We start from the raw sequence: 14,291 nt of genomic DNA, 5'->3' as shown, positions 1-14,291 counted from the left end.
CCTTTCATGTATAACTCTAGAGAAAATCTTATTAACAAAGTTGCTCAAACTTTTGGTCTCATGTCACCAAAGGTCTGCACATCCTGCTTCTTAGGAAACAACACCAAATTTGTGTGGGTTATGTACCTTGGAAGTTCATGTCCTCTGAAACAATCCCACACCATGCTGAATATATCCCCTCCAACAATTTCCCAACATGCTTGAAAGAACATGCCTGTAAAACCATCAGGCCCTCCAGCACTTGCATTATTCAAGCCAAACACTGCATGCTTGACTTCTTCCATAGTAGGATCAGCAGTCAATTCTTCATTCTGCTCATCTGTGACCATGCAAGGAACATGCTTCAAAATATCAAACTGAGTAGGAACTACTATTTCATGGAATTGAGCTTGATAGAACCTGACAGCCTCCTCAGCAATTTGATGTTCATTTTCAAGCCATTGACCCTGAGAATCCTGTATTCTTTTCAACTGCAGCCTTTTCCTCCTTCCTTTAACATGTGCATGAAAGAATTTAGAATTTTTATCTCCTTCTTGGAACCATGTCATGCCAGATTTCTGTTTCCAATATTCCTCCTCTATATGCAATGCTCTTGTCATCTCAGCTTGTACTTTTTGAAGTTCCTCCCTATTGGCATTTGAAGGATCTGCCTCAAACAAGGCCTCATGAGCTTTAATGACCTCTTCAAGATTAGTGATATTCTGGAAGAAATCACCATATGTTAATTTACTCCATTGAGACAACACCTTCTTCAGCTTCTTAAGTTTGACATTAAAGGTCATGAAAGAATTGGCCACCACATCTGTCTGCCAATTATCCTTCACAACCTGTAGAAAATTTGCATGCCTTGTCCAGAAATTTAAGAATTTAAAGGATTTCTTAAATTGTCGCACCTCCTGTTTACATTCTACTAGAAGTGGAGAGTGATCAGACCCCAACTTGATTAAGTGACTAACTTTCATGCCTGGAAATTGCTGTTGAAGTTCAAAATTTCCAAGGCATCTATCTAGCCTCTTGAACACACATTCATCTGCAGCCCTTCCATTCCACCAGGTGAAAATGCTTCCTTTATAACCCAAGTCACTAAGATTACAGGTCTGAATACAGTGTCTGAAGTCCTCTACTTCATTCAAAGTTACAGGTAAGCCACCATATTTCTCCTCCTCCTCTACAATGACATTGAAATCTCCACCAACAATCCAAGGGAGAGTCATGTCTGATGCAAGATTATACATGGAATCCCACAGTTCAATTCTCTCCATTCTGTCACACTTAGCATAAACTAAAGTGACTATCATATCAAGATCAGTACTGCAATTGAATAATTTTAAAGTAAGCTGCTGATCAGTGTCCATTAACACTGTGACATCATACTCCTCATCAATGAAAGCCCATATTTTTCCAGAAACATTGTTTATAACAGTCTTAATTCCCAGCCTTCTCCTATAAGATTCTAACTTATAAGCCTGTTGAAATGGTTCCATCAAACCTATAAGAAAGAACTTATATTTTGTATGCATTGTTAAAAGCCTCTTGAAAGCTTTTTTAGTGTTTACTGATCTTATGTTCCAAATTAGTGCATTCATCACTAAAGTTGGGATTTAGATGCAGTTCTTCTTGTGTGCAGCCCAATGGTATGAGATGCATGATTCTCTTTGCCAGGTTTTCTCCTTCCTTTACCAATAACCTTCTCTACCTGCTTGGGAGATAAATCCCCCTCCCTTGCAGCATTCATAAAGTTCTGAGCAATTGACTCCTCATCTAAGTCTATTTTTGGCTCTTCTCCTCCAACTATTGCTACTTGCAAGTTAACAACCTTGGGAATAATAGGCCCTTCTGAAACTTGTATTGCCAACTGATTCTGCTTTCCACCTATATTATCATGGCTTTGTTGGTGACTAAGACCTTGTGCATTGTCTTGTCCACCATGCATGGACTGATTTGAGGCATAAGCCTGTCTGTTTGCACTATTCTTAGCTTCATGCACTACATCTGTTTTCATGACTTGTTGGTTTTTGATTGGGCTTTTTTATGGAGTTTCAGTGACCTGAATATCTGCTACATAGTTCAGCTGCATTGCTGAAGATTGCTCAATATGAGTTTGTCCCTTTGCCCCATCATGATTTTGATCCAGCTGCTTCTGAGTGTCATTTCTTTCCTCCACAACATCATCCATCCTATCAAACATATTGTGGATTTCTTGGGAAGATGAAATAGAGTCAATAGACTGTGTAACATCAGCCTTTGTGCCTCCTACTATTTCTTCTTCCTCCCCATCTTCCTCTACCTGCTCACTCCATAACTTCCTTGCACTACCAGTGCCTCCAGTCTTAGCACATGTAGTTGAAGGAATATCATGACAGGCCTGATTAATAGTGACCTTATCTACTCCTGATTGAAAAACTATTTCAACCCATTCTTTAGTCTTGATAGGTAAAGAATGTGACTCACCAGGAGTAAAAACAGCTGCATTGGTATTCAAGACCCTCTTTGCACAATCAGCTGCCACCTCATTAACCACCGGTGTAATAACCAACTGTTTCTGAACATCTACTGCATTTACATGCTCTTGTTGTACTTGTACCTCATCCAAGGCCATAACAACACCTTCTTGTGTACCATAATCATCTTCTAATGCTGCAAACTTGTTGATGGTTTGTACAACATTAGATTTATGTATTTCACTTGGTCTGTTTGCACCACCATTCTCCTTTATTATTGTCAAAGCATCCTGGTTTTGAGCATTGCTTCCAATCTCAACCTGCTTCCTTCCATTCTGAGTCTTCCATTTATACAAATTATGCACAGTACCAACTACCTTGCCACTCTCCAACACCTTAAGTACTTGTCTGGGATTTTTATTGACTACATTGTGTGCTTGCTTGTTGTTAACCTGTTTTACCTTATTGCCATCTTGTTTGGTTCCTTAAAATTGTTAGGGCCTGCAACATGCTTCCCTTTATTTCCATTAACATCAGTAACTTCCTCCTCCCTCTCCTTTTCTAGTAACAAATCAGGATGCAACTTCCAACATCCTTTTTCATCATGGCCTTGCAAACAACATTCCTTACAATATTTAGACATGAAATCATAGTGAATTTTCACCCACCTTGATTTAATTTCTCCAGTTTTGCTATCCACAACCTGTAGTTGCACTCTTTTAGGATGTTCAACCAACATATCCACTTCAACTTTCACACGAGCACAGCTTGGCCTTGTTTTATTTTTGGTTGCCACATCCAAAGTCAATGGCTTGCCTACTGCCGAGGCCATTGAAAACAGCTGCGACTGACCAAAATAGTTTGGTCCTAATGTAGGAAACGAGATTCAAGCAATGGCAATGGAAGTCTCCTCCTCAGGATTGAACCAAGGATCCCATTTGAGTGTCCTCATAGGATAATATCCTCCACTTTCCTTGATCCAAAAGGCTGGTTTCGACAATAATGTTACATAGTCTTCGAACAATTTACACCTGATCAGAACATGTCTATTGCATAGGAGTCCTATGGTGGCAGTACTCTTTAGTTCACATTGTTGTGGAATCAACATACGTAAAGCATGCAGATCTGGCAGTACATAGCTAAATTTCCCCACTACTGCTTATTGTAGTTTCTCATGAATTATCATCCTGTCTATTTCTTCCATGGTATATTGTATTGTTGGTTCACCATGGTGATACACGATAGGTTTCATAGGAATAGGTAAAACAGTCATGGCAGTCGACTGTTTTGAGTCACTAGCATTCAAAGTTGAAGGTTTCAATAATTTGGCATAATCTAGGGTTTGCATGGGGTGAGCTGGAGGCAATGTAGGTTGCGCAGCCTCTTGTGGAGGCTGCATGGTGGCCGGAGAGGCCATGAATGACCTGAAAGTTGTCCTCTCTCACTAGGTCACCGATCGCCTAGAGAGAGAAGCTCTAGGGTTCGTCCTATTGGATACCTAGTCTCTAATCAGTTTTAATGTATTTAGTTCAACATATATAGAAATATATATCTACTACTATGACAATTTTTTTGTTGTTCTAAGACTAAAGAGATACATAATAAACAATGAAGTTTAAGTTCCTAATTTGTGTTTGCAATATAAAAATTTCGCTGGATATCAGTCTATCAGACGAGATAAAACTTATAATTCTATTAGTCTAAGACAAACAACAAAATGTAACAACTTACACATTAACAGAGCCGGCTCAAAAAGATTGGGGCCTTAAAGCCGACCTTCACAAAGAGGCCCTATTTAAAAAAATAAAAAAAAATAAAAAAATAAAAAAAAAGAGGAAAGATTGTCATATATATTTTTATTTAAAGTCTATTGTTCTAGCTTTTTTTTTTTTAGATGTGAAGTCATTTAATTACTATTTTATAATCGATTTGTTCTAACAAATCCTTTTTATTTAGCTATCAAGTGCTCCTTTTTGGGATTTAATTAATTCTTCAAAATTTTCTCTTTTTTTTCCTCTTTTTGGAATTAGAATGTTTAGTAACAAGATAATAAGAATAGTAAAAGTGAAAATTAGAATTTAAAGATATATACAATTTTTTTTTAATATGTATGATATTTTTTTTTTAAATTGGGGCCCTCGAAAAGTTGGGGCCCCAAGCTATTGCTTTAGTGGTCTTATGATAGAGTCGGCCTTGCACATTAATAAGCAGAAGAAAGACGAACTACAATAAAATCCAATTTGTTGTCCTATGCGGAGCACAGATTAAGATTTCTAGGGTGTGTTCGGTATGGAGGAAAATGTTTTCCATGAAAAATATTTTCCTAAAAAATGTATTCTTGGAAAATAAGTGAATTTCCCTACCTCACTTATTTTTTGTGAAAGAAAATGAAATTCCTCTCCTCTAAGATGCTAACAAATAATACTACAAAATATTTTTTGTGAGGATCGAGGTTGACGGGGAATATCATACAAAGCACGTTTATAGAGACTAGTACTATACTAAAAGCATGAACTCTTTAACTTAAAAGTTAAATTAGCTAAATACCCTTGCTAAGAAACTAATTATCTTATTTTTTAAAATAATAATAATAAATAAAAAGGAGGAAATTGTTCCGAATAGTTGTGTATATTAAAATGTTTAAGATTAGTAATGAAGAATGTTGGTTTGAACCGTTGCCTTGACTTACCTATTTAAATGTATCTAGAAAAAGCAGCAGGCGAGAAGATATTGAATCCAAAATGGTGGTACCCATTCTTCTACAATGTTTTCCTGCCTATTCATACTGATTACTATGATTATTTATTTATGAAAATCGTATCTTTGCACCTACGGGTTTGATTTCATTATTTGCTTTTTATGGCTACTTTTCCCTGATGTTGGAGCAAAACGTCCGTAGTTTAAAAACATTGAGATTTCATACAAGTAAGGTTTCTTTCCTCTTGACCATTTCTTTATACACAATGAGTGCTATATATTTCAGAAGTTAATCTCATATCCTTTGCACTGGTTTACAGTTTTTTTCTTTTGGTATTCACTTAGCATTCAGTATTCATATTGGAAGCCGATCAAATTCGAATACGCACTAAAAACTCCCGTAGGATAAAGCATTTTCAAACAAAGGCAACTCTATACCCACATTATCCGATACTTGTTTAGAGTTAGAATGACACAGGTCATATAAGTTATCTCTGATCCTTGATTCTTCCATTATTTCAAGTTTTTCAACTTTTACTTGTGTCGTTACCTAAGAGGAAAAAATGTCTTCTATTAGAAGCTAGCAAAGAAATGTGTATATATATTTCAAGTTCTTGCATTCTTCTTAGGAAAATATTAATTATTTTTATTTTACTGATTTTTTTTATTAATGGTTTTATTAAAAGAAACTCCAAAACATAAAAACTAAATTACCAAAATACCGTTTTAATTTATCTAAATATCCTATTTAATTTTTTTATTTTTAAAAAAACTACAATCTGAGGCAACTTTTGAAGAGGGGCTGAGGATTTGCACCGTTTTAATGCCTAATAATTTAAAATTGAATTCGAATGAAATAAGAACTAGAAATCACACCGTTTTATTATAATTTTTCATCGAATAGGTAACTAAAACTCCTAAAAGTGATGTTTCCTTTAAAGGTCCCACTATAAGAATTCTCCTCGTTTTGATTTTCTATTGATAAAACCTGTTCTGCTTCTTCCTATAAGGTAATAATCCCCGTTCTTACACTTGTCGATTCTCGCTTTTGCTGCTTTGAATTTGTTTTGCTCTCAAATTTCTGTAATTCTCTCTTGACAGAATTTGCACAAACAGCAAGGAAAAATTGTATACTGTTATTATTTATTTGATGATTTAGTATTGCAATTTAAGTGACTATATTTCTACTATTTTAACATATTACTTCGGTTTACTTAGTCATACAATTGGTAACACTATCATTTTTTGCTAATTAGAATTAGAACAATTTTTAACATATTAACCAAAAATAAGTCAAATGTCAGTAAAGATGTTTAAGTTTTGAAAATATTTGATATTATTGTCTATTTCAGACGATAATGTTAACATAATTGAAAATTATTTTATATTATTGTCCATCTAACATCTTAGGTTCAATAAAATTGCCAGCTGAAGTAGATTAACAAAATAATGTATACTTTTAACCAAGCTACAAAAATATTTATTTAATTGGGTGATAAAAGTATTAATATGTCATAGAAGGTCGCTAAGACCATATAAAATTTCAAGAAATGAAGGTCTTTTCAAAACTATAATATAAGTTGATCAAGAGGTAATATCATTTTAAATTTGTATTATATTCTTTACTTATTTGAATTGCTTTTATTTATGACATTAAGTGTTAACTTAATTTTTATTTAGGGACAAAGATTCAAGCTATTTCAGTAATGATGTCGTTAAGTGAGAGTACTTCTTCGAAATAAATATGAACTATTATATTATTAATGGCAGCTTAGATCGTGTTAATCCCAAGCCCGTTCTCTGTCCTTTTCTTAACAATTACTGACTGGTGCTTTTGTGAATCTTCACTCCAGCTCTGAAGTACTCTGTGAGCCCGATCTGTTTAACGTGGACCCTCTGTTATATTATAGAAAGAAAGTGGTGTAGAGATCCACGCTTCGCCTATCTATTATATTATGACCAGTTTGGAGACATCAGTGGCAACCATCATCTTTATGTACGATCATAGCTTCATTCATACATTGAACGTTGGGGATCACCATTAGCATTGAGGTCAATCAACACACTACTTCTATCATACATACGACATCACACGAAGGTAGAGTGCATGATCAACACACACCTAAAGCACCTACGTTCCGCTTGCAGCCTCCTCAATTGACACTTCAATTTACAAAAATGATGATAAAATATTTTTGCTAACAATACCATTGTGAAGTAATTTCACAAAGACATTCCCACCAAAAAAATGTCAAACAATTTTGTATCCTTGGAAGATCTGGACAAATTAACGGAGGACACAATTGACAACTCTCTATGAATTTTATAAATTATTTTCGTTCATATTTAATTGATACTTATCATTGATTTTAGTCTTACTTTGTAGGTATAGTTGGCATGTTAGTTATGGTGAAACAACTCATTGGAGAAAGATGAAATAGGAGAAAAGAGACAACACTTAAAAAGGAAAGGTAAATTAAAATTACATAATTTTCATGAATTACGATTATTTGACTTACAAAATAATAAGTTAACATAATTTATGCAACTTGTAGTTTTAAAATATATGTATGATCATACAATTATTACTTTATGAGGGGGATTTTACTGAAAATGAAGGTGAAACATTTGAAAAATGGAAAGATGAAACCAACCATTGGCTTTTGTGATGTCCGAATCTCAATTTAAAAAGGTATTTTGCTACTGACTAACCGAAAGTAATGAAATAAACATACAAAGAATGTAATTTATATAGAAATATTCGGTGAAATAGGTCAAATATATGTTTGTACCCCATATTATAAAAAATGCACACACCTAATTAATTAAACTTTAGTTTTTCATCGTGGTAGGTTCAGACGATATCCAATCATCTTGACTGCAAACAAGTCACCGTACGTTGATCCACGTTGATCATTTACACGAACTTGTACATTATTCTTTCATGTACAACTATTTATTCAACTTCTTTGTAATAATATTGATATTATCTTAGGTAGATATGCATTTTCGATATACACGTGCGTATTTCGATATACACGTGCGTTGTCGAGTGACTAGTTCAAAATAAAAAAATAAAAAATAAAAAAGCCTAGATCTTAATGCATAGTGTGCAGGGTGTTTGGCCATATATATTTCACATTGCAGCTGAAGGAAATTCGAGAAACCTGAAAAGTGCATTAACAAAGAGTTCAATTTGCAGTGCTATATTTCTTCATCCAGTTCCATGTTTGGCTTCTAAAGTTTCATTTATTATGGAATTTTTTATCCTTCAATAGCGATTTCTTCCCCTTCAATATGCATTTTACTTCAATCATTTGAAACAAAACGTCAATAATATGGCTTCAATGTGTACAAGTGCTCGTATAAAGGTAGAACCGACTAATTTGCAAGAACATCTAAATATATATATATATATATATATATATATATATATATATATATATATATATATATATTGCTATTTAGGTGCACCTGTAAAGCTGAGACCTTAAAACAGTGTCAAAAGTTTTACTATAAATTCCTCCAACAGTAGGTAATACATATACCACCGCTTTTGGGACAGAACATTCTATTGTTTGCTTGGGTCAAAACAAAAGATAGTAAAGCGGGAATAACATGATAATTAGTTAAAGAAAAGGAAGCTGATATCTCAAAAGTGTTCATCCTACAACTGACAATGTATAATAATCAATCTATTAAGTATGCAAGATCCATTATCACAAGAAAGGTAGGGCGGGTACATCAATCAATCAATCCAACAAGTCAGACACAGCAGACTTCTTGAATGCATCAACCTGAGCCATCATGTTTGCCAATCCTTTATTTGGGAATACATTATCTGCCTTCATTCTCTCAGCAATACCATAACAAGGAGCTTTGGCATTTACATAGGCCCGAATAAGGCACTGGTACTGGGAAATTCGGGAAACATATCCAGCTTGTTTCATTCTGTGCAACATTTTCTCGGTATTATGAACATCACCTCTCCTTGCATATTGTTCCATAATGACCAAATAAGAATTAATCATTGGCCTCAAGCGATTCTGCTCTGCAGCTTTATGCAATATTGAATCCGCTTTTTCCACTTCTCCAGCTTCAACATAAAGTCTGACTAGGGCATCCCAAGTCAATGGCCCAATTCGGCAACCACTCTCAGCCATATGCTTCACAAGGTCCTTTCCTTTGGACAACATCTTATGATTTGCATAAATTCTCAATAAAACAGAATAATGCTTCGATGAGATTGTTGGCCATTTTGCTGCCATCTTATCAAAGACTGCTTCTGCCTCCTCAATGTTATGCAGTTTCCCCCAAGCTTCAACAGCAGCCACACATTCATCAAGCCGAGGATTAGACTCACAAACTTGCCAGATTCTACTAACTTCGTCGGCCCTTCCAAGAGCTGCATAAAGAGGAAGCAAACTACGACATGCCCAGCGATTTTCATTTATATCACCTCCTTCCATCTCTTTTAGTACATTCTCGGCCTTCTCATTGAGACCACCCGAGAGATAATGCTTTGCCAAGATGCTCTTTACGTTGATATCAGGTTCTATCCCTTCAGCCTTCATGGTCTCAACAATTTGCTCCATTCCAGATATGTCGTTGACTTGCCCCTTAGCATCTATCAATGTTTTGTAAGTAAAAAGGGATAGCTTCACATTTTCCTTCTCCATTAGCAAGAGAACGTCGGCAATCTTCTTTTTATCAGTCCTCTTATATAGAAGGAGCAACTGATTGCAAGTAAAGCAAGTTAATGGGAGTTCAAGGTCCTTCATTTTGTTAAAAATCTGCTCAGATTTCTTCAGATCACCTTCGGCGACGCAATTGGCCAATAAAGTGCGATAAATAACTTCACCTCTGAAAGACTTTGGTATCATCCCAATATAATCTTCTGCCTTCTTTAGACCCCGGACTTTGGCAATTAAATCAACACGAGAAGCATAGTCTCTGTCAGTAAAAAGGAGCTGCTTTTTTGACTCCAACCACTCAGAGAGCTGCCAAAAGTCAGAATAATTACTACTCCCTCCGTTTCAATTTATGTGAACCCATGCGCGACAATTAAGAAAGAGTGAAGACTTTTGAAACTTGTGGCTCAAAATAAGTCTTGAATATTTGTGTGGTTGTAAATCATTTCATAAAGTGAATTTGTTTCCAAATTAGGAAAGAGGTCATTCATTTTGGCACGGACTAAAAAGGAAATAGGTTCACATAAATTGAAACAGAGGAGTATAATGCAAGATGATGACAATAGAAATCAACAAGCTAATCAGATTAGAAGCTTTTTTTTTTTTCTCAATGTGAAACTTATAGAACTAGTGTTTATATTATCACTATTATCCTAAAAGTCATGTTCTACTGCAAACACAAGTTGGCATGACAACTAGGAAGCAGCTAAGTATTTTTTACTCTATGTTAATATAGAACCTAAAATAGCCAAAGAGGGTAAAAGGAAAAACTAAACCAACGCAAAAGTACCAGTAGACCAAGAACAATGCAGCAGACGCAAGGAGATTACAAAGAATTTTGGATGCAGTAAACAAAATGAAGTGTGAATATTAAGCAGGGGTTTGGAGAATATTTGGTTGAAGAGGAAAAGATAAAGCAGTTGAAGTTGAAGTTGAAAATAGTAGTTGGAGATATTATTTCCAAATTTCTTGACTCCGCTATTTTTGTAAGTTTTTTCAAGAATTTCACAAAACAAAAAAGCATGAAAATTAGGGAAATTCTTCCGGATGTAACAGAAAACAGTCTAAAAATAGTTAAAACTCCTCCATCCACAAAGAAAAAAGTTAAAAAACCCAAACTTTCAACCTTCCATGTACTACCCAAGTATCAAGTAACTCCAAGGAGAAAAATTCTCACAGTGAAATATGATATGATCATTTTTTATGTCAAGAACACAATTAGCATTTTAAGAACCTGATGGTAAAACCTATAAATGCATCAAAATTTTAATCATATGTCTGATCTAATATAAAAGAGAAAGATTACCTGCAGTGCCCTCCCGTACATGCGCCTTCTACGAAGATTAAGCATCGCTTCTGCTACTTCTGCCCGTGTCACGTCATTTCCTTCAACCCATTTATCCAAAATTTTACTAACAGATAAAGCTGGTGCAGCCACAATAGCATTGTATAATGCAGAAGAAACTCTTTTCCTTGAAGATTTCCGTTTGCTAACTTCACTCTCCGTATCAGACAGCTCTAATTCCTGAGGTGCTTCACCATCAAGATCCTCTTCAGAGAGCTCTTGCTCAGAGACTGACTCGTCCACTTTGTTGGCTTCTTGAATTGCTTCAGTTGCAGTAGAAGATTCAAGCTCTGAAAATCCATCTTCTGAATCACTATTTTCCTCTCCGCTGCTCTTTGTGCCAGCTTGCGAAGAGAAACTTCGGCTTTCCATGAATAATCTTTGAAAACCATGAGATGTTTGGAATCCTCTAAATGTAAGAGGTCTATCTGATATTACATTGGAAGCCCCTTTACGCCCATCACTGGAAATTTCTGAAGTGGCATAACAAATTCGAGAGCGCCCGGTCACAAACACTTGTTTCCTGGAGCAGATAACCAATTTCATCAATTAAGTGCCCATAATCTAAGCTAGAAAAGACTCTCACTAAAAAGGAATCGAAAGACATAGCAACATTAAAAGAACAAAGAAGATGATTAAGTATTGAAAGTACCAACACTCCCTAATCTATATCACTAGCTTTAACCAACATGACGACATCCGGGAGATTTGATTTTGTGGCCCTTTACAAATTTGTTATCAATTTTATGTCATCTTTACAAGAGATCTTCATTTTTACATATAAGAGATCTCAAAAGGTCATTTTCTTCTATTCAATTTGTAAGCGGTCATAAGAGATCATTTCCTCACGACATCCTTGGGAAAATATTTTCAGTAGAAAATCTTTAACATTAGGAAACCATTTTTAGTTATGCGATACACTTTGAACAGTGCACGGAAGTTGAAAAGAAAGAAAGACTTTTGAAACTTGCAGTATAAAACAAACCATAGATATTCATGTGACTATAAATCATCAAATTAAGGATAAAATTGGAAGTTTAGAGTTATTCTAAATATGGACAGGTCTCATCTATTTTTGTAGGAATGAAGAAGAAGAAGTTTTGTGGAAATTTTCTGTATTGAATTGTGTATCTCTTGCTTTACAAAGTATCCTATTATATAGAGAATAGCAGCCTGACGAGGTGCTGCCCAAGCCTAACAAACTCTAACTGAAAACGTAAACAATAAAACACAAAGGAAATTATTTACATGGTAAATTCCCAATCTACCCCTACAGGTGGCTGTAGGGGTAGCAAATCAGCCCATATAAGTATGACCCGCCCAACCCGTCCAAGTTTGGCCTGATCACCACCCAATTATGAGCTCAGCCCATTTCAGCCCATAAAAAATTGGGTTGATATGCACCCCAAATCAATCCATGAGTAATCGTGTCAAAATATTTTCAAAAAAACATTTTTACTAATTATATATTTTATGTAAAGCCATAATAATAATAATAATAATAAATTATTAGGTAATAAAAATTATAAAAGAACAAACAAAGAAATTAAAACTTAGTAAGAATTGGGTGGTGGGTTGGGTTATGACCCGCTTTTAGCCAATTTCAGCCCACGAAACTTTTGGGCGAGGAAATAACCCGCCCATTTATTAACTTAGCCCATTTTGACCTGCCAAAATTCAGCCCAACCCGCCCATTTGACACCCCTAGCCGTGGCTGCATTAGAAAACATGTCTAATACAGAAAAACTAATCTATTCAAAACAAGCTGCATCATGGGACATAGGGACTTCAAGGATACATGTTCTCTGTTAGGTCATCGTTGTAGACTCGCCGCAGAAGGTGATGGAAGAATTCCGTCCGACAATATTTTTGGACAGACTAAAAGGGAAATGCATCATGGGACATAGGGAGTTGGGATATACACAAAAGGGACTTTGGCACATAAGGAGTTAATTGCTTGAATAGTCACTCAACTTATAGTAATTGGCCACCAAAATTACTTATCCTTTCTAACTTTGCCTAGTTAGCCTCCATGATTATTTTAGCCGAAAATACAACTTCCGATACATATTTAATGACGCGGACAGCGGTAAGTTTTAGGAAAAAAAAATTAAAATCACTATTCGGATTTATTTAGGATCCAACTCACTCTAAACTCAACTGCACCCACTTAATGACCATTAAATAGGTGCCGGAAGTGGTATTTCCAGATTTGTTTCGTTTGGTCCTCTTTAATTTTAAGTATTATGGTCTCTACTTTATTGACAAATGAAATATATCTCCTCACATTAGAAACTGATACTTGTTTGATTAAAGAAAAAGAAGCTTAAAATGGGAAAGAAAATAAAAACGACAGGGCTAAGGCTGTCTTTGATAATCAGGGAAAACAAAAAAGCCAGTGAAACATGAAATAAAATTGTGAGTTTTGAAATTTATAGAGAAAAAGAAGTGTAATAGAAGGACGCCTATGAAAACAAAATTGGTCCATGGTAAAAACTACATTAGAAGCCAGTGGATACAAGAAACATTAAGTATGGGCTGAATTTATATCCAAGTCCAAGAATTCATTGTTTGGAGCAAGTCCAAACAATTAGCATACAGTACAATAAAAATAAATATATGAGGAGAGAGTAGAGATGGGATGGGATTACTTGAAGGAAGAAGAGGCTCTACGAATTGCCCACATGATTGCAAAGTCAGTCTCAAAAACCTTAAACCCTAAAAACCCCTCTCTTTTGATATTCTTTTAGGGGCCCATAAAATGACGGAAACTAGCAAATAGGGAAAAGTGACCCTTCCTTGCGCAATATTTCTAAAATGATAAATAATTTGACAAAATTAACTTTTTAATAACCACGATGGATAATTGAGATAGAGGGAGTAGCAATAAACTTACCCCAACTTCACACGCTTATGTAAGCTATTAGGGGTCGTTTGGTGCAATAGTGGGATATTCTGAGATACCTCACGGGATTAGTTATCCACCTTCTATATGAAATAGCTAATTCTATAATTTTATTCTAAAAGTTATCCTAGTCCTTCACTTAACTAATACCCCAAGCCAAACATGAAATAAAGTTAATCTTAAATTCTATCCCGCAATTATTATCCTCATCT

At 35.2% G+C, this 14,291-nt stretch overlaps 1 protein-coding gene across 1 annotated transcript; it reads right to left on the bottom strand.

The window, feature by feature from the left end:
• Window positions 1–8,736: 8,736 nt before the first annotated feature.
• LOC132636036 (pentatricopeptide repeat-containing protein At1g80270, mitochondrial-like) lies at window positions 8,737–13,982 on the bottom strand. Its single transcript, XM_060352691.1, has 3 exons — window positions 13,826–13,982; window positions 11,136–11,697; window positions 8,737–10,138 (listed from the first exon to the last, which is right to left on the bottom strand). The coding sequence occupies exons 1-3, from the start codon at window positions 13,858–13,860 to the stop codon at window positions 8,891–8,893; spliced, it is 1,845 nt and encodes a 614-aa protein (XP_060208674.1). The 5' UTR covers window positions 13,861–13,982; the 3' UTR covers window positions 8,737–8,890.
• Window positions 13,983–14,291: the final 309 nt, after the last annotated feature.

Source organism: Lycium barbarum, chromosome 4 (assembly GCF_019175385.1).
Source record: "Lycium barbarum isolate Lr01 chromosome 4, ASM1917538v2, whole genome shotgun sequence".
Lineage (NCBI taxonomy): Eukaryota > Viridiplantae > Streptophyta > Magnoliopsida > Solanales > Solanaceae > Lycium > Lycium barbarum.
The sequence above is the reverse complement of the archived record's forward strand: the minus strand, read 5'-3'. Positions and strand labels throughout refer to the sequence as shown.